Raw genomic sequence first — 21,170 nt, forward strand, 5'->3', positions numbered from 1 at the left:
TCTGGCAGATTGAGTGAGCAAACAGCAGTATACCATATTTCTCAGAATATCAAATATTTATCTCGCACATGTGAAAAGTGCCAGTGTACATTTTCTGCCGAGATGTCGATTTTGACCACAGAAATGTCTGGTTTGGCCCCATGGCAAGTTGCGTATTATTAGACATAATGACAGCTCTAAGTTGATGGTGCTGCTACAACCATTAATCATTAGTGTAAAGTGGTTGGGTTTTGTGCAGAAAAGATAATTCTGTTGTGGGTTTGTGTAACTACACTAATTTCAGATTACCTAACACTAAAAAGCGCTTCTGTATTACTACAAAAGATTTTTGGTATCAAAATGCAGAATATTTCTATCACGGTGTGTTAAAATTCATTATAGACATAGAGACCTGCAAGATCTTTTCAATTTTTTCAAGGAAGGAACATTGCATGTGGGTTACGTGGTGCAGTGCGTGCGTATCTAGTTACGTGGCATAGAAGTAGGAGAAGTTTGGGTTTCCTTACAAGGCGCAGTGGCTGGGAACAGACTGTGAAGGAGAATTCATCCAGAGCAATTCATCGAGACGAGTGTGTGTCCGTGAGTGAAAGCTACGGGGGATGAGAAGTGAAAAGCACAAAGCAGAAGGATACTTGAGTCAGGGGAAAAACGAGCAGAGTGGCCTGTCAAGATTATTCCCTTCCAAAGCTTGAAATATTTCATCATTTCTGAGACTCGGCACTTCTTTTCTGTCAGTAAACATTTATAAATCCTCAAGCCAAATGGTGGAGCTCTCAGTCTATTGCTGTCACTTAGTTCAACCAACAGCGCTCACCGCTGTATTTCTCGATCAATGATTTAACTAATCCCATGCCCTTTATGAGGCACTACGGTACCAACTGGTGGGAGTTATTCTTCAGTTTGCTTTTTCTGACAATTTAGAAAATTATACAGCGCTTGGAAAACTTCTGAGAGTGCTCAGTCACTGGAGAATTGAACTAATTGCCAGTTATTTTACTGCAGCCCCAGGAGGTATCGCTATCGAACTCTGATAATTCTTACGAAATTGCAGAAATTCACACTTTGTGCCTGTTTCAGATCTTGCCTTGGAATTCCCGGCATTGATTCTGGTCAGAAGATACTTAGTAAATCTGTATCTTCCTGCAGTCCAGGGTTGCTGTAGGAGAAAAGGGAATTTTAAGTCATCATCTTGCTGTAAGACTTAAAGGGAGTGGGTTGTCTCTATACCTTTTTCTTATCTTCACAGTTTTTGCTTAGATTCATGCCTTCCTCTGAATTTATTAGTGTGTATGAATTTAATATATGTATTTTATATACTAATTACTAGACGTAGAACAAGCTTTTGTAATTCTTTAGATAATGCTCTTGAATTGGACAGGCTTGTTGGTTTGTGGGGTTTTTGTTTGTTTTGTGGAGTTTTTCCAGCTCGGAAAAGTTTGTAAAGTAGTGGAGGTAAAAGTAGGTGAAATAGCTGAGGGTACATATTTGGAAAGATGCAGCATCATCCAGTTAATGGCTTAACTAAATGGCCGCAAATAATTTCCTTTGTCCTTCATCCAGTCTCAAAGATTTGATGAAGAAGCTTGAGTGGGCTAGAAATACTTAAGTTCCCTAGGCCCTACTTGAGTTAAGAATGTATATACTAAATAACTGAAATAAACTAAATTTAAGATACCTATAAGAAATTCATATCAAAGATGTCATTTAATGTTTATAAAATGTAAATATGCTGAACAGAATTTACTAGTTTTGACTGGGGACTTGGAGTTGTTGTCTTTACACGGAGCAGCATTAACTGACTCCTAAATGGGGAAAAAACCCAATTTCATATTCTAATACTTCACCTAGTACAATGGGTGGGGGGAGAGGGAGTGTCTGTTTCTGTTTCAAAACAAATGTGACAGCTCTGGAAAGCAGCTTTCTAAAACCAGTCTGACATATAAATAATCCTTAATCACGAAGCAGCAAAAGCATCGCTGTTTCTGAAAGACAATAAAACTGAAGATGCACTTCTTGCCTTGAAAATGTCTCTTAAGATTACAGTTAATATAGTACTAGACCAAAGCAGCAATTCAATTTTACAATGCAAGTTCTTCGGTAATGCTAACAAATTGAAAATTGTTAATCTAAATCTAAATCTAAAATTGTTTTTAGAATAATTGGCATATGTGTTTTCAAATTCATACCAAATCTACTTTTTGCCATTGATATCTGTAGGAACGAAGTCTACCTTTATTCTTTTTATTGATTCAGTAAATCCATAAATTAAATTTATAGTAAAGAATTTATAAGTATTGGTTTATCTGTTATATTTACTATTAATTTCTGCTTTTTTCCCCCCTGTCTTCTTGTTTCTTATTTAGGTGTATGATTGCTGATGAGGTAAGTGATGTTCCTGTTCCTTTAACGCTGTTTCTCTTCATTTAATGTACTTCATGCAGATGTGACTTTTTTTGTTTGAGAGATGTGGGCAGAAAGGTTGGTAATGAAAGAAGTCTAATTCCTGTGATATTCAGCAGAATTCTGAAAATATCTAAGTGGGGGTAAAAAAAAAAGAAACCTGACACAAACTTAAAAGAATCTTTGAGAAGAAGGTTACTTTTAATTGTATTTAGGTAGGTTAAATCTCCTGTATTCTTAAATCTTAAAAATATTAACTCAATTGATTTTGATTTTTTTAAAGCACTTTATAATTGCATAGATAGCTATTTTTAATGGATTAGGAGACATTCCTGGCCCAAAGAGGTGGATCTTGAACAGATACGCCTTCCAAACGTGAGTTCTTAAATGCACTGATAGAGTAGTAATAATGAAACTCATTACTTTCATACATTTGAAAATGTATATTTTATTCCTTATTAAGGAAATTGAAGTCCAGCATTTCTTCGCACAGATAAAACATTTTTATAATAGAGTATAATGTTCCTGATGTGTTGTCACTATAAAACCTTACTGAAAAAGTGGTGATGTTTAGGGATTGATATAGTCTCCCAAATCAAATTTGGAGTTTTCTTGAAACTGTGGTGGGGGAGAGGGAGGGAGAGAGATATTGATTGATTACTGGGATTAAAGCATCTCCTCATAGTATAAAAATCTCATTACAGCTGGACATAAACTGTGGCATAGACTGTGAAATTTCTGGAAACTTTGGAGAATACAAAAGCATTCAGGGGAGGAGAAAAGGAAAGCTTGGCAAAAATGGAAATATCAGCAGTAGCTATTTGTTTATTAAAACAAGGTTTTTTATTTCCTTCCCTGAATGACAAAATAAACGGTGCATAATTATGTTTGCAATAAAAAGTACTGCAAGATATGTTTATTCTGAAGTAAATAATGTATATTTCATAATGACAATCGGTCTGGTGCTGGAAGTATTGTGCAGTGGTGTGTATCTTGAGCTTGTTGACATATCTCTAAAAAGAAAATGTTGGTAAAAGAAAGCATCAGTATCGTGAACTTCTATACAAAAAGAAGTTAGAGATCATATCATTACTGTATATATAGTTGGATTATGAAATTATGTAAGGAGTAAAGTATATCTTTTTGAAAATATCTTTTTGAAAGGTATTCTAAAAATATGTTGCCTTTCCTTGTTGGAGTGGGAGCAGACAACATTTTACCCCAAAATTTTCAGGTTTTCCATGCTATACATTTCCATGACTGAGAAAGATGTGTTTAAATGAAAAAACAAGAGCATAATATTTTCTATGTTTTTTCCTGTCTCTCACATTCTTAGGATCTAGACCAGTGATCAGCTATATTGGATCTAGATTGTTATGGGAGCGCTACTGCCGAGCGACCTGGCTTTTATTCCCTGCTTCCTTCAGCTCAGTTGCCTGGATCATCACCAGTGACCTGGCAGTCTGAGTTAGCGAGATAACTGTGGCAACAAACTAAAAATTAATGGGTTTTTGTTATTATTTTCTTGGGTTTGTTTTCAGCTGGCTCAAGCACTACTGGGGACACAAGGAGGGCTTGCAGGAAAATTTTAATGAAAACTTGGCAGTTCTCAATTAAAACTTAGTCTCACAGTAGTTCTCTGATTATTTTTCTTTCTAGTAATGGAAGAAATATTCATTATGTTTTCCTTTCTTGGTGATATCATTACATCAGTCCATTTAAACTCAATACTGAGGGTATGAGTATGTTATTCTTTTCTGTCTGTACTGCCAGTAGTTATGGAGCAGCAAATCAACTCAAACATCCACTGGACTCTGTGGAAAACCTGAACAGGAATTTTAAGGCCGGTCTCTGCTTTAGTGCTTTAGGGGAATCTGAAACTATCTCCTGCCACATGAACAAGCAGAGAAAATAGCTGCATTCTTTGATAAAATCTTGGGCATTTTATTTCTTAAACGAAATCCTAAATTCTGGATCTTATATTCATCTGTTGCTATCTATATTCGTAACTCATTAGATGGGAGCGTTCCTACCTTGACAATATGAAGCAAGTACTTTATGTTACATATACAACTATGTATTCTACCTTGACCCTCCACCTTGTCTTTAAATCTGAATTCTCCACTAGGTGGACTTCCTATCCTGTGTTACAGAATAAAGAGAAACTATTAGCTACGGTGAATGAAAGTAGCAGTTTCTTTTCGTTGACCTACTGGGTCAAAAGCAGAGTTTTTCATATAGATCTTCCTTTGTCCTTCAGTTGCCTATGCAACTTAGGACAAAGTTGTTTTTATGTTAAGAAGACATCCTATATTTTTCTTCCCTTTGAGTAGTCTTTTGAAAATATTTTTGGTAGCTTAACAAGTTAGAGTTTGATCTGTGTACCCTATCTGTCCACCCTACTAAGACCCTGAACACGAAAATCTTCTGAAACGAATGGAAATACTTCTCTTAGCTGTAATGAGCTAATCAGATGTAACATTAATCCATGTAAAGAGAAGCATCTTCTTTCATAAAAGGTGGTCTGTGGTAACAAATTGACAATGAAATGGACACTATGTAACTAGCTCTTTGGCTTTGTTTCCATCATCTGGTTCTGTCTTCACAAAATATTTTTGTCTTTTTTGAATGGAATATGCTCTCTGAGCACAGACTTCTATTTTTAATTTTTTTCTTTTATTTTATTTTTCCAGATGGGGCTAGGTAAAACAATTCAAGCAATTGCCATTTCCTACTACTATAAAAATGAATGGCCCCTTTTAATTGTAGTGCCTTCATCTCTGAGATACCCTTGGGTTGATGAGATGGAGAAGTGGATTCCAGAACTCTCTCCAGATGATATTAGCATCATTCAGAGCAAAACTGATACTGGGTGAGTAAAGTTTATTATTCTTCTATGGAAAGGCTTGTTCAACTCCCCTGCTCAAGCAGGGCCACCTAGAGCCAGGTGCCTAGGACCATGCCCAGATGGCTTTTGACTATGTCCAAGGATGGAGACCCCACAACCTCTCTGGGCAACCTGTGCCAGTGCTCAGTCACCTTTGCAGTAAAAAAGGTGTTTCCTGATGTTCAGAGGGAACCTTCTGTCTTTGAGTTTATGCCCATTGCCTCTGGTCCTGTCACTGGGCACCACAGAAAGGAGCCTGATACCATCCTCTGTGTACCCTCCATTCAGCTATACATATACATTAAGAAGATCCTCCCTGAGCCTTCTCATCACTCAGCTAAACAGTCCCAGTGCTCCAGTCCTTCAATCATCTTCATGGCCCTTCACTGTATTCTTCCCAGTACGTCCATGTCTCTCTTGGACTGAGGAGCCCAGAACTGGACACAGCACTCTAGGTGTGGCCTCACTGGTGCTGAGTACAGGGGAAGGATCACTTCCCTCAACCAACCTGCTTGCAGTGCTTTGTCTAATGTAACTGAGGATACCTTTGCTGCAAAGGCGCAGTGCTGGCTCATGTTCAACTTGGTGTCCACCAGGATCCCCAGCTCCTTTTCTGCTTAGCTGTTTTCCAGCTGGGTGGCCCCCAGCATATATTGGTGCAGGGGGTTGTTCCTCCCCAGGAACTTTGCACTTCTCCTTGTTGAACTTACGAGGTTCCTGTCAGCCCATTTCTCCAGCCTGTCAAGGTCCCTCTGGATGGCAGCATGACCCTCTGGTGTATCAGCCACGCCTTCCAGTTTTGTATTACTATATTATGGTAGTTACTCATCTCCTTTGAAGATGAGAGGTCTGTTTTTTGCAAAGAAGCTAGTGCTTGTCTGCTGGAAATTAGATTACTTCAGCGTGTCTGAAATTGAGCATATACAGTTATTTCTCAACTCTGAATTATCTTATATTCATTAGCCTCTGTAAAACATTTTGAACACATTTTTGGAAAACTTCTGGTATGCGTTACAGAATAAGGATGTAATTACTGTTAAAATTCTATTTAGCGCACTGAGAAAATTTGTAAGTTAGAATAACTATTCTCTAAATAACTGAAAAGGTCATCATGACCTAAGTTTTCTATCTTTAGACTTAATAGCATGAACTCATCAGGGAGAGACTACAAGTCTTGGGTGTTATTAGAATAACTCTCCTGTTACACTCAATTACAAGGGCATTTACTCCACTTCACTGTAAATTACTTGGTTGATTTCATGGTGATGTCTAGATGTTGTTCTAAAACTTCTGGGTAAGGAACACTGATCTTCATGTAGTTTGGGGGGTATCAGAAAGCGACTTGACCACCAAGATGTGCAGATGAGACAGTAGCTTGGAATCTTCCTTGTCGTAACCGGATAAATCCAAGTGCAAATGCATCTAAAAAACTTAATCAAGGGGTAGTTGCTACTGAAAAAACTTAATCAAGGGGTAGTTGCTACTGATAGTCAAAATTTAATTTTATCATAGGAATATGGGAATTAAAATAAGGATCTAATGAGTTTTTTTTTTTTTAAAGCTATTTAGCTAAAATGCACGCAGACTTAACGCTTATAGTACTGAATATACAAAGGAGAAATGATGAATGAGGGAAATGATGGCAAAAGTAAATAACAAACAGAATTCCGTTCATTTTATCTTTCAGCATTTTTTAAAGGAGTAGACCTTAACCATTATCTCTCACTTTTATTCAACAACAAGCGAAGAGGAAAACTTGGTTTTCTGCTTGTTTAACTTGCAGGAGTTTTCCTAGCTATAAGTGAGGTAGCTGTTGAACTAATTAATATTTTAACATTAAGAAGTGTTTTATGCATTTGCAAGAAAATGCAAAAATACAGCTGCCAAACTTGGTTTAGCATTTTGTTAAATTCTGCTCCATATGTTCAGCTTTGATTTCTCTAAGTTCAATACTTTCCTTTTCTTGAAAACTTTGGCAATCAAATTTTCTGCTTGAATGTTGTTTAACTTCTTAATTTAAACAGGTTAAGATACACTTAGGCATCAATTTTATAATTTCTAACTGAATTTGAAATTGGATGTTTCTTGAATAAATTGGTTCCACTAAGAGTAAATAATTTTATTTGTATTTTTTTTATCCACCCTTCACAAAGGGGTAGGAGAAATTCTACCTTAATCTAAACAGTACCAGCCAGAGTCTGTAGTGCATTGAGCACAGCACCAGTGCCCTAACCATTGCCTCTCCTTCCATATCCAGAAACATGACTGTACACGTACTTTCTCCCTCTTAAATACAGAAGGAAACTTCAACTTAGTGGGTTTTTTTTTTGATGTTGCTGCTGGGGAACAAATAAAAGTCATGCCAGCGGAGCAGTAGTGTCTGACAGATGGGTTGACCGGTTATGACTCTGATTCTGGTGACTTGTTTGTCTGACAACTTTAAGAGTTCCTGTGCTGCTCAAAGGCTCCTGAAGGGCCACAGTGCTCTCTAGTGATTTTGAAATCAATTTGTGCCTTGGGCTTATATATGTCTTTAAATTTATTGTAAGAAGTTCCTTTCCAACTAAATACTAGTTTTTCATCTTGCGCCTTATTGATTCCCTGCTTCCAGTTTTGTTTTCTTTATATGCTGTTCAGGCAAAAAAACTGGATAGACGGCTCCGATAAGAACGTGGGGTTTTTTCAGGTGGTGAGGTTCGGCCCAGACTGTACTTTCACAGTGCCCAGATACTCAGAGACAGTCTAGTTAGTCATCTCTTCTGCCGCTAAGGTGACTCTTTGTACGCAGGGCAGTAGGTGGCTCGTGGAGAGACACAAAATTCTGTGATTCTGTGATTATTACTTCAGGTGTTTGGGTGCTGATTACAAAGTGCGCTCACAATGACCTGACCTGCGTGGGTAAATTTTTATCCAGCAACTGGATTTGTCCCATGCGATACTCCTGGAAAGGAGCACAAGTTGAAGCAATGCAACCAGATAAATGACCTTCCTTCTAAATGCAGTGTATGTCTTCTGAAAATGGTTATGAAATGGGTGTGATTTATAAGTGTGAGATGCTAGCATGTTTTAAACACCAAAAGCTGTTATTGTTAGCCCGTCAGCCCACTAATTCATCAATCCAAAAGGTTTCATACATAACTTCTTAAAAAAAATCAGTTTGGTGTAATTCCTTTGCTATATTAATATTCCTACAATGAAAATTTACTAAGAAAACTTCTGGATTTTCTCTTTTAGGAGAATATCAACCAGCAAAGTAACGATTCTGGGGTATGGCCTGTTGACTTCTGATGCACAGACTTTGGTAGACACTTTGTACAGGCAGAACTTTAAGGTAGTTGTGATTGATGAATCACACTATATGAAATCCAGAAATGCCACCCGCAGCAAGATTTTGTTGCCAATTGTGCAGAAAGCTCTTAGAGCTGTTCTTCTTACTGGAACTCCCGCTCTAGGAAGACCTGAAGAGGTATTTGACATATTTTGGTTTGTTTTGGGTTTTTTGAAAGGATGGTATCAGTAATAAATGAACAATTTTGTAGCTTTCTTGCATATATACAATTATATGCATTATGACATCAAGCAGTGCACTAGCTGCATGAGGAAGCACAAATATAAGAAACTGAAACAATGAAAACAACGTCTTTTAGTTTGAGTTGATTATATTGATGTTTACAAACTTGTTTCAAACTCATGCGCAGGTGACTTGAGACAGTGTTTCTTGTAAGCAATAAATCTCCCACTTCACAGACTGAATGTTGGGTGAAACAGAAAATAGAGAGCCTAAGTAGAGAACTATTTGTTTCTACCAGGTAGGAGAGTGCTTGGTAGACAAGAACATGTATTAAAACTTCTGCTTCCTCATCTGATATAGGAAGTCCTTTGTTTATCGCTTGTCTTTTGGATATTCCAAAGGTTCACTTGTATTGCAAAAGTGGAGAAAATATATCCCATGCTTGTTTCAGTCCAGAAGGACAAATTTTCCTGTGAAGGAAGTTCAACTAATGGCATTGGGGAGCACAGAGAGGAAACCAAAACCACATGGGTTTTATATTGAACCCAAGAAAACCACCTTTATTTATCAAATGTAGAAATAAATGGAATATAAGAGCTAATTTGTATGCAGGGAACTTGTAAGGGTTAATATAAATAATACTTTGCACCTTAGATTTTCTTGCTTATGTCAAAACCCTTTAATTTGTTCAGAGAGGTTATAACTTGAGAAAGTTATCCACTGTATGAAAAAGGGCTTTGTACTTTAAAACAAGAATTTATATCTGTGGATAACTATGAAACTTCCTGCATGTGTACCAAATACTGTGTTATACTTTTATACAGTGCATTGATACTGAGACCAGTAAGCAACATCGCTAAAGGTCTTCAAAGGAAATCCTTTTCCTCGATGACAGTAATGGGATCAAAACTCATGACCAAATGAAAAACAATTTGAGACGTTTTTATAGTGATACCAAAGTTCTGCCATAGTTTACAAGACTTTACATAGTTTACAAGAGTATAAAAAGCGTTACGTCTCTCTAATCAGTTTAGTGTTATAAGCAGAACCTTTCTATGAAGTCTTTAAATGGCATATGTGTAGAAAATGAGAAGCATTATTTATGTATATACATTTATAGCAAATAATTAACACACAGTTTCTTGTTTGGCCTCAATCAATGTCAAAATAGCAGCTTTTCACTTGGAAAAATAGGTTGGTGTTGGTTTTGGCTTCTTTTTCTTACTACTGCTTTTCGGTTCTCTGACCTCTGGCTTGAAAGAATCCTGTCAAGGACAAAATTAGGCTGTAGTAATTTTCTTCTGGGGAGAGGTCAGTAGGATGTGATTAGGTGATATGAATGCTTAAATGGCTGAAGTGATGTACAATTGACTTAAGAGGATAGCAAGGAAGTGCATTTGGGAGAGAACCTTCCATATTACTGTTGTCTCTGTGCTACCCCTCAACAGTGTGTCTTGGATCTAGTAGTTATTTTTAATCCAGAAAGCTTTGACAGTAAAACAGCTTGTAAAGTAGGGTTCTTTCTGGTTGTTAAGGTTGTCTAAACTGATATTTACCTCCCGTTACTCAACCAGGAAGAAAGGTGTGAAATTTCTGGTCTGTATTGACATAATCTATTTTTTGAAGTAAAATTTAAGAATGAGTAGGTTTTTCATGTATTTTAAGAAGCAGACTATTCATGGAATACCTGCACTGAAGCTTTGCCCATGTACCTGGTAAATGACAAATGTTCTATTTTTAGGAATAACACCTTCTCATCCATGTTTTCTTGTTCAGTATAAATCTTTTCCAAGTCATCAGCACTGTGTTAGCAGTGTTCAGGGTGCTCTGTTCTTTGAGGGCTTCCTGTAGCTGTTCTGTCTCAAAACACATGCATATTCCTGTGGAATACCTTTTAAGTGTGTGCCAAGCTGTGTATTTTTTGTGCAACTGTTGAAAGTAAACTTAACATAATAGTCATGTAATAATTATTTCTGAATACTCTTACATTTGCAGGCATTTTTTCACTGTCCCTTTTTTTTTATTCATACAGCTTTTCATGCAGATTGAGGCGCTGTTTCCAAGAAGATTTGGAACTTGGAATCAGTATGCAAAAAAATACTGCAATGCTCGTGTCAGGTATTACCGTACTTGCTCATTCATTTTCCTATGAATGTCTTTGATTTTCTTGTCATGTGAGGTGAGAGAATCAGTAAGTAGTACCTCTGTTGCTGTGTCACACCATCTTGCTTGGAAACTCAGGGTCAGATACCGTCTCCTCCAACAGAGTGGATTGGGAAAAGGATTAAATTGTCAGGAGACTTTATTTGAGGACAAAATTGGAAGCTATTGAAGTTCGAAATAAAGTATAAGTACCAGCATTCTGATACTTAAATAATTTACAAATTTACTGTCATTAGTATGAAGTCTGTAGGTTGTACCTTTAGAGCTGGAGTTTCAGCTACAGCTGAGATTTAGGAGTTTCTGAGGCTCAGTCATGTAATATCATGTAATAATTTACATCTCCATTATGAGAGTTTTTGCTATCCCTCCATACTTGGGTCGGAAAAAAGACCAATGCTTGTCTCCGTATTTTACAGATTGACTGAGTAAAAGTAAAGGTATAAAACTCCCAAAGCACAGTAATGTGTATGTAATTCTATGTGAGGGGTCAAATACAGGCCTTGTAGGTTCTTGTCCACCACTTTCCCTCCAATTTGTCAGGTAACGTTGCTCATTACACTTTTTTCCAAACATGTGCCTAATGAATTTTAACCCATTTTTATCCCTTGCATCTTTCATGAATTTTCATATTTCATGTGCTTTAAGTTATTAACTTCAGGAGGGTTTATTTCCCTCTGACTTGCTTCCCTCAGCTTTAGTTTAATGATCAGTTTCTCTAGCTATGCTCTAAAATAGAGGGAACAGAAGAAGCTCTGATTGAAAACGCTTAGTTTTACCCATCTGAATCTATGTTACAGTCTGGAATGAAAGAAATTATGAGACAGCAAGAACTTTTAAAAATTTCTTAGCTAAAAAATTTCTTCTCTACAACTTTGCATATATTCAAAATAATAGATTTTGTCGGCTAAATTGGCTAGCATTTAGATTTAATTTTTACAGTAATAATTACACGGTTTCATTTTCAGATAACTTGGTTTTCTCCATCATATGCGTTTTATCAGCATTTAACTTCAAATAACATGCAAGAGCGCTGTCTAATCTTCAGACAGAGAAATGCTATTTTTTCCACGGTGTTTTGACTGAATGCATCTGTAATTTTCACACCACAAGTGTGCGTGGGTACAGCATGGTTAGCTACTCAATCATGGATGATTATCTTATTTTTGGAATACCATAAATGTAATAAAAATCAAGTTTAGGGTTTGGCAAGCTTTCAATAAATAACTTTGTCTTCATGACTTGGCTGAAACAAAACATCTTGTGGTAATAAACTTGATAGGATTATTTTAGGCAGCACTTTCTGTGAGAATGTTGTTTTTTTTTTTTTTACTTAGGTGTTCAGAGACACCCGTTTCTAAGGATGAGGGGTGAAGTACTTCTGTGAGGTTTTGCCTCCTATTTCTTTTATAACCCGAATGCTCAAGCTTGAGGGGGGAAACCTTTCTAAGGACAGCCCTATAAATAGACCAAAAAAGGGATATGAGCAAAAGATCTTGCTGTCTTCCATCTTTGTAGCATTCCGAGCGTGCTATGCCAGTACTTCACCAGCGTAGAAGTGAATCCCTCAGCCCCTTTCCCAAATAATTATAGGCAGCCAACTAACACACTGTTGATAAGCTCAGTAAGGCTTAAAATTCTCTAAATTATTATAATACTAAAATAAAATTTAAAAAATCAGTAAAATTACATGCTCGCAACGTACTCTCCTGGCCTTGGAAAATGCTACCTGGGCTTTTCTCCAAAGGCAGCAAAATCTGTCATGCTCATTTTTTTGTTATCTCCTGGCAATGTTGACAGAGAAAAGCTGCTGTTCCTGCTGCAACACTCCTTAAAAACAACAAAGCAAAGAAAGAACAAGGAAGACTTAGTTAATAATTTTTTTCTTTTCAATGTTTTAGCCTTAAACCTACTTCTTCTATGTAGCTTTGCTCATTAAATAGTACATTTAAAGCTGGCACCTTTAGCTTTAAATCCTGTCTGACTATAACTAGGAGGGAATTCTCGAGAGCAGGGGGAAACAAAGGAATATCAGTGGTGATATTTGCAGCTTTCGTGGTAGTATCAGTTATTCCCATCTGTAATATAATAGTGAGGATTTTCATGGTGAGATAGTCTTCTCATTAGTCCCTTGACACAAGAGTAATAAAATGATACCTGAATGGTACTCTCTCTTTTTACCCTCAGTGTTGATTTTTCATTTGCAGGTTTTTTGGTAAAAGAACTCAATGGGACTGCAGAGGAGCTTCAAATTTAGAAGAGCTACATCAACTTTTAAGTGAAATAATGATCAGAAGACTGAAGAATGATGTTCTAACACAGTTGCCTCCCAAAGTCAGGCAACGTATTCCATTTGACCTCCCTCAAGCTGCAGCTAAGGTGAATTTTCCACTTTTGCTAAAAACACATTTGTTAGTAAATAGTAATATCTATGTATTCATTTGTATTTATATGCATGCATGTGTATTATATGTAGTTACAAAGAATGTGTGAATGTGTAGCATAGCATCTCTATTATTCTTTTTAAAATAAAATATGAAGAACATGAATATGGCAATTTTTGGGTATCAGATGATGGTAACATTTGCTCTGATTTTAGTATGATCATCTTCCTTTCCTTTAGATTTTGAATCCTACAGTTACTTTTAGACAAATTTGATAGAGTTCTCAAAAACACTCAGTTCCTACATGTTTTGTGCTTGAAATATACATGTTGAGGTAGAACATGCTTTGTACTACATATCTACACTTCTGATCTCTTCTGCCCATTAGAATTTGAATACCACTTTTGCAGAGTGGGAGAGATTAATGAGAAATCTGAATTCGGATGCCACTGAAAGCCACTTTTCTCAAGTCATGAATCTAATCACACGCATGTATAAAGAAACAGCCATTGCCAAGGTAAGTGTGGAAGTCTTCTCAATATATTTAAAATACCCAGTGTGTTTTTAATTTAATAGTCGTATTGGCCTGAATACTAGATGAGGTTGGTTGGTTTGTTTTATAAGCGTGATGTTGAGAAGCACTCTTTTTCTCTGTATGTTTATAGAATAGACTGAACCCCGTTATCGTGACCTGAGCTAAGTATTAAAACTCTTACTGATTAGATATCCACCAACTGGCTGAGACTGTCCAGACAGTCTCCCAACAGCACTAAACATGTGTCACACTTAGGGATATACCACAGGTGGGTATTTCAGGGATGTACCCGTGTGCCAGCAGCTCCTCCAGGAGGGTGTGGATGCAGCCCTTCCGCAGGCTGCGTTCTGTCAGTGCTGGTTTTCTCCCTGTGGATAAATGTGGAAGAACAGTCCCCTCTCACTGGGCTCTTTCTGTTTTATCAAATGGGACCCCCTGTATTTTCCCCCTATAGTACTGTACCTTATGATGTAAGGAAAAACAAGTTAATAACCAAAATCCTTTACATGCCTACTTTTTACCCAGTTACCAGGTTTCATTAGGCTAACCTATTTTTAGAAAAGGAAAAAATAAATTAAATCATTCTCTTGACTGCTGGAGCAGTAGGAGTTGAGAATCTGACCGACTCCTTCAAATTTTTCTCTCCTTATCTTAAAAATATCACTGTGGTTCTGTTGCTATTTCTTCCCTGCTGTTCTAGTCTCTGCCCTACCCTCTGCTAATCCATTTTCAAAGAGGAAGTTGAAAGAAAAAAAAAAAAAAGAGAAGAAAAAGAGAAATCTGAGGATAATGCAGTGTATATTGCGTTAACCATTGATCACTGATAATTTTTTTTATTAAGTGTCAGCATTACTTCAATAGTTTTTGTAAAAGCTATTGAAAATTATATTTGAGACAGAAGAATTCTATGAATGTTTAAATAGAGCAGTCTTTTATGACAGTACTATGTTATCATGAAAGTATCAAAATTATTCTTTCAGTTTTGGTATATGGCTTTCTGGGTGCAGATACAGAAATTCTGATTACACAGTACGTTGTCTATTTGAAATATGTTTGGGCAGAGATCAGTTGGGATGGTTTTGGGTTGTTTTTTCTTTTTTTCAAATATGGCTTAAAACATCAAGTAATAATGTTGTAACTAAAAAGGGGTTTACCTATATCTTAATCTGGAAGAAGTGTCATGCAATTATGTGATCTTTTGAGGATAAAGGTTTTCTTTCCTCTGGAGGAATGAGATAGGTTTCACAAAGACATAAAGTTGTGATTTTTTTTTTTAAACAAAAATGATTTGAATAATTTTATACTTAAAAATGTTTGATAAAGTTTTAAATGGATAACAAAAAGTGTGGTCATTTATCTTTTCATATTACAAGAAATCAAAAGACATTAAAATAGAGACTGTCTTTTTGAACTTTTTGTATGTCTAATTAATGAAAACGCACTCTTTTATTCCAGGCAGGAGCAGTAAAGGACTATATCAAAATGATGCTTGAAAATGACAAACTGAAGTTTCTAGTTTTTGCTCACCACTTAAGCATGCTTCAGGCCTGTACAGAGGCAGCTATAGAAAATAAGGTAATGATTTAAGAAATGTGCACACACATTTAACTTCAGGCTTAACAAATATGTATGAGCTGTCTTTGAATTCAGTAGAACTACCTGTGTGTGCAGGAATTTATGAATTTTAAGTATATACAGATCAGTGCCACTGGATTAAAGGGATTGTGTGATTTTGAAGAAATGTTTTGTGTTTGAGGATAACATAAGCACTCATATCTAGTATGATACATTATTACTGAATCAATCAGCCTTCCAATATCTGAAGGGAGCCTACAGGAGAGCCAGAGAGGGACTCTTTGTCAGGAAACGTAGTGACAGGACAAGGGGTAATGGTTTTAAATTGGAAGAGGGGAGATTTAGATTAGATATTAGGAAGAAATTCTTTACTGTGAGGGTGGTGAAGCACTGGAACAGGTTGCCCAGGGAAGCTGTGGATGCCCCATCCCTGGAAGTGTTTAAGGCCAGGCTGGATGGGGCTTTGAGCAACCTGGTCTGGTGGGAGGTGTCCCTGCCCATGGCAGGGGGGTTGGAACTCGATGATCTTTAAGGTCCCTTCCAACTAACCATTCTATGATTCAATTTAGTAGGCAGTTGTTTTCCAAGTTTTTCCAGTAAAGTGTTTCCGTCTCCTTCCTGTTTTTTACAGAATGCTGTCATCTCACCTGAACGTTTCATTCAAAGCAGTAAAAATGTTTGCAAACAACTCACATTGTTTTGATCATGGACTCTCAACCTTTGCTAGGCATTGGCGGCTAACTCTGCTATTTCATATTGCTATTATTTTGCAAATGCTTGGAATTTTAGTAGATCATGTCCAGGAAATTACAGATTCTTCTACAGAGTACTCACTTTTAAGATCCCATGTTGTTCTGTCTCCTGCTCTTGTAAACAGGAATACTAAGTCTGCACTTCTCTTGATAAAGAGGCTTAATTGTAAATGAAAGGCCAAATGGTACCGATGTATCCCTGTCCCTAAGACAGGAACAGAACAGATGTTTTTATATTCTTTACTGGGGGACAGAGGGTGACTGGGTGAAGAAATGGACATGCATAATTTCATTTTTGTCTCTATTATGATATGATACAGGTTCGCTACATACGAATAGATGGAAGTGTTCCTTCTGCAGAAAGAATTCATCTTGTTAATCAGTTTCAGAAGGATCCTGATACCCGGGTTGCTATTTTGAGTATTCAGGCAGCTGGTCAGGTAGGACAAAAAAGAAAGTATGTGAAATAAGAAACTTGAAGAATATAAATACTGAAGTAATTGGTTACTGCAGTGATTTACTGAAGGCAGTTCATGCAATATGACTTCTGTAGACTCATGTATTCATTTTTTGCACTAATCATGTTAACTGTTTTAAGCCTCTGTTGAAATTACTTGAATAAAATAAAGATAAGCAGCAGAATCTCATTCTTGAATAACTAGTAAAACCCCAATTTCTCTAAAAGGACCAGATTGATAAGAAATAAATGTTACTTCCATAATGAAAAGCAGTATGCAGTCTTTGCACAATGGTGAATACTTGCACAATCTTTCCTGAATCCATCTGAGGCCCAAGGAAGAAAACAGCACAGTAGCCCATCTGCTGTCCAGGTGGTCCCTCCTATTTCCATATAAAAATGTTCTGTACAACATTTAGCTTTGTTTTACTTCAGATATTGATTTGTCTGCGTGTGGAATCTTTCTTTCTGAAATGCAACTACTTATTTTGTTTAGGGTTTAACTTTCACTGCTGCTACTCACGTTGTGTTTGCTGAGTTATACTGGGACCCGGGCCATATTAAGCAAGCAGAAGACAGAGCACACCGAATCGGGCAGTGCAGTTCTGTGAATATTCACTTCCTTATTGCAAAAGGAACGATGGACACTCTCATGTGGGCAATGCTGAATCGCAAGGTATGCGTGGAATAGAACCAAATAATCAAGAACTCACTGTGATTAAGGCAGCACTTAAGGGCATGTGCCAAATAAGAGTCTTGCTTACCTAGAGCAGTATCCTATGATAAGACAGATCGATACACAATTGCTAATCATCAAAATGTCCGTGTTTGTTCCAAATTAGTCTTTTCTAGCTCTCTCTTCTCCGTTTAAGATCCAAAGATAAATAAGGTAACTCTTTGCTGAGATGAATAGGATGGTTCACATCTACAAGAAGTCATTGGTTTATCTTCCTTCTAGCATTTTATTGCTCTGGTTGTTCAATTTGCAATTTTAAGGTTTTCTGCTCACTCATAACAGCCAGAGCTTATTGTGGAATTTGTTGTGGTTTTGGTTTTTTCTTTGGTTTTTTATTGGATGAATGTTGTGCCTTAAATAAACTTAATTTCTTAGAGGCAGGAGCATTCTCAAATAATTCTTCAGTAGACCCAAGATTACAGTAATCTTAATCTTATCTTCTGTTGCCATTTTCCTCAGGTATTACCCAGTTCTTGTTGGGGAGAGTAGTTCCGTTCTGCTTTCTTTCCTTACTTGGAAGATCTTGGAGAGTTCACAGGACTAATAAAAATAATTTGGCTGTTTTGCTTTTGTGACCTTTTTGTAGCCTTTGATACCGTTCATTAGTGTCTTGTTTTGATAATGAGGTGTGTTAGGTGTTAGTGTTCTGTCAGCTCTTGTTTTCTGACATTTCCAGAAGTGTCAACATAGAAAGAACTGCCTTTTAAACTCTAGTTGTCAAAATCATTTGAGATTGTGGTTATACAGGATTTATTCTGGTGCAAATGTCAACTTATAGTTGTTGTTCCTGCGTTTGGCTACCACTGTGTCATTGTGATACAATTTTTTGTGTCCGTAGAGTTACTATATTCAGAACTGATAACTGGTTTTTTTGCCAATATATTCCTCTTCTGCTGAAAAGTAATCACAGCTTAAAGAACCTAAGCACTGCAAACTGAATCTGATGTTCAGTTGGGGAATGAAATTTTGTCTTCTAGTTCCTGATTCCTGTAGGTACCTCTGAAAAAAACCTCAGTCCATTACATTAAGAGTCTCCTCCAACATGGCACAGATGGGTCACAGTAATTCACCAACAGTTTATCTAACAAATTCTGTCACTAAACTGCTTCTTTCAATCAATTCTACTATTGTTTGTCTCCACGTGCCAAGCAAAACGTGTTGAGACTGTAGGAGTTGTACACAATGTATATATGCTCTTTTAATTTCAATAAATACCGATATTTTATATAAACCTTTTCACAGATCATGGTGTGTTAAATACACTATTTTTTGTTATTCTTGCAGAAATGGATGCTGGAAGAGAAATAGTTTTAATCACTGAAGTTATTTTGAATTACTACAGAGTTTCTTACTTTGCAAATTCTGAATTAAGTTTGCAAGGGAAGCAAATTGGATGAATATAGGTAAATAAATTTATTCTAACATGTGAATTCCTTGGAAACTTTATGCAAGTCTTCTCTCTGCAGGCCAAAGTCACAGGCAGCACCTTGAACGGCAAGAAAGAGAAAATGCAGGCTGAAGAAGGTGATAAGGAGAAATGGGACTTTTTGAATTTTGCTGAAACCTGGACCCCAAATGAAAGTCTAGAAGATCCCAAAAACGAACTTTTATTTACACATGTAAGACTCAAAACTTATGTTTTTCTTTTTTCTTTCGCTTTAAAAAACATTACAACCGCTGTTCACTTTACCTTTCTGTGCACTGCAGACTTTACTAATGGAGAACCACTAAGTAAGTGGGGAAAAAGTAACGAAAATTCCATTTTAAGGAAGTGCTCTGCTGGGTATAAATGTCATCTACAGGCTTATGACGGATCCTTATGTTAAGTCTAGGTGACTGACCCCACCCTCAGAGTCAGATAGGACCAAGTAATTTCTGTTTAAATTACGTCTTTGTACCGTACTGAATTGCTTTAACTTTAAAATCACAGAATCACAGAATATTTTTGCTTGGATGGGACCTTTGAGATCATTGAGTTCAACCAACAAAAAATAAAATAAAAAAAAAAAATTATCCCAGAACACCAAACACCAAAACCAAAACAAACGCCCACAACCACACCCCACCCCACCCACAGACAGACACAAACCAACAGTCTCGGGCACTAGAGCATGCCCTGAAGTGCCACGTCTACACGTTTCTTAAATACCTCCAGGGATGGCGACTCCACCACCTCCCTGGGCAGGCTGTTCCAGTGCCTGACCACCCTCAGTAAAGTAATTCTTCCTAATATCTAATCTAAACCTCCCCTGCCGCAACTTCAGACCATGTCTTCAGACCAGGTCCTGTCATTATTCCCTTGGGAGAAGAGGCCAACACCCACCTCTCTACACCCTCCTTTCAGGGAGTTGTAGAGGGCAATGAGGTCCCCTCTCAGCCTCCTCTTCTCCAAACTGAACATGCCCAGTTCCCTCAGCCTCTCCTCGTATGACTTGTTCTCCAGACCCCTCACCAGCTTGGTGGCTCTCCTCTGGACACGCTCCAGCAGCTCAATGTCCTTCCTGTAGTGAGGGGCCCAGAACTGAACACAGCACTCGAGGTGAGGCCTCACCAGGGCCGAGTACAGAGGCACCATCACTGCCCTACTCCTGCTGGCCACGCTATTCCTGATACAGGCCAGGATGCCGTTGGCTTTCTTGGCCAGCTGGGCACACGGCTGGCTCATGTTAACCCGGCTGTCCACCAACACCCCCACGTCCTTTTCTGCTGGGCAGCTTTCCAGCCACTCTTCCCCAAGCCTGTAGCATTGCCTGGGGTTGTTGTGACTGAAATGCAGGATCCGGCACTTGGCCTTATTAAAAAACCTTATCCCCAAAAAAGCAATGTTTAAAAGCCTTTCCTTGTAATCAAAAAAGGCACGCAGCATACCGGTTCTGTGTACTTGTTTTGTGATGGTGCAATTTCAGAATTTTCATGAGAATACTGAAAATACTTTTGACAAAACAGAAGAGGAAAGTTGAATTGCTTTTTCTCCTAGCTGTTTGTTCTTAAAGGAAGTTATCTCTTGTTTCCATCTCCAAATTAAAAATAGCTTCTTGTATTAGCGAGTAATATTAATGGAGAAAAATTGTAATTTTAACAGCTTCTCATGCAGTAATTGTGCAAGCGGAGTTTACATATTTCTTTCCTCTTTCCTAGTTTGAAAAGGAAAGACAGCATGACATACGTTCTTTCTTTTCCCCAAAATCCTCCACTGAGAAGAAACGCAAAATATTTTCTGGTAATGAATCATCACATAATGATTCAGAATCTTCGGAAGTCACAAAAGAAGAGGGTGCCGAGAAGAGCAATGAAAACGTGGATTCCACGAGACCAAGTGATGTGGATACAATTTGTCATGAAAGTTCCTGTGAACGTGAAGCTAAAAGAGCAAGAAGCATGAGTGGATCTACTCCAGTCAGCTCCAGTAAGAAGAAGAACAACTCTGTGACTGGAAAAAAGCCGCCTTTGTTTTCAGAAAAAAACAATGAAGTTCTTCCTTGTGGCTTAAATACTTCAAGCAAAAGTACAGCTTTAAATAAAGCTTGGCACTGCAGTGTTTGCACTTACAGTAATAATGAATTGCTCCCGTACTGTGAAATGTGCAATTGCCCTCAAAGCAGCAGTGGTAAGTAACGTGTGCTGCAGAGAAAAATACGCCTTTTTCGCTTCAGTTGTGATTGGTTTCAGAAAATACAGTGGTTTTGAATATATGAATATACACAAATCCAGGCAAAATATGAAGAATGGTGTCTTTACATGAACCCATTAAGTGATCCTTCTTAATTTTGCTT

At 37.4% G+C, this 21,170-nt stretch overlaps 1 protein-coding gene across 1 annotated transcript in view; it reads left to right on the forward strand.

The window, feature by feature from the left end:
* Positions 1 to 21,170, forward strand: part of ZRANB3 (zinc finger RANBP2-type containing 3) — a 47,550-nt gene that overhangs the window by 13,784 nt on the left and 12,596 nt on the right. The window contains exons 2-12 of the mRNA XM_074145400.1: positions 2,364 to 2,382; positions 5,094 to 5,272; positions 8,522 to 8,753; positions 10,831 to 10,916; positions 13,166 to 13,337; positions 13,731 to 13,859; positions 15,333 to 15,452; positions 16,525 to 16,644; positions 17,158 to 17,337; positions 18,864 to 19,016; positions 20,536 to 21,004. Of these exons, the coding sequence (XP_074001501.1) occupies positions 2,364 to 2,382; positions 5,094 to 5,272; positions 8,522 to 8,753; positions 10,831 to 10,916; positions 13,166 to 13,337; positions 13,731 to 13,859; positions 15,333 to 15,452; positions 16,525 to 16,644; positions 17,158 to 17,337; positions 18,864 to 19,016; positions 20,536 to 21,004 (1,859 nt within the window). The remainder of the gene's footprint in view (positions 1 to 2,363; positions 2,383 to 5,093; positions 5,273 to 8,521; positions 8,754 to 10,830; positions 10,917 to 13,165; positions 13,338 to 13,730; positions 13,860 to 15,332; positions 15,453 to 16,524; positions 16,645 to 17,157; positions 17,338 to 18,863; positions 19,017 to 20,535; positions 21,005 to 21,170) is intronic.

This window comes from Numenius arquata, chromosome 3, assembly GCF_964106895.1.
Source record: "Numenius arquata chromosome 3, bNumArq3.hap1.1, whole genome shotgun sequence".
Taxonomy (NCBI): domain Eukaryota; kingdom Metazoa; phylum Chordata; class Aves; order Charadriiformes; family Scolopacidae; genus Numenius; species Numenius arquata.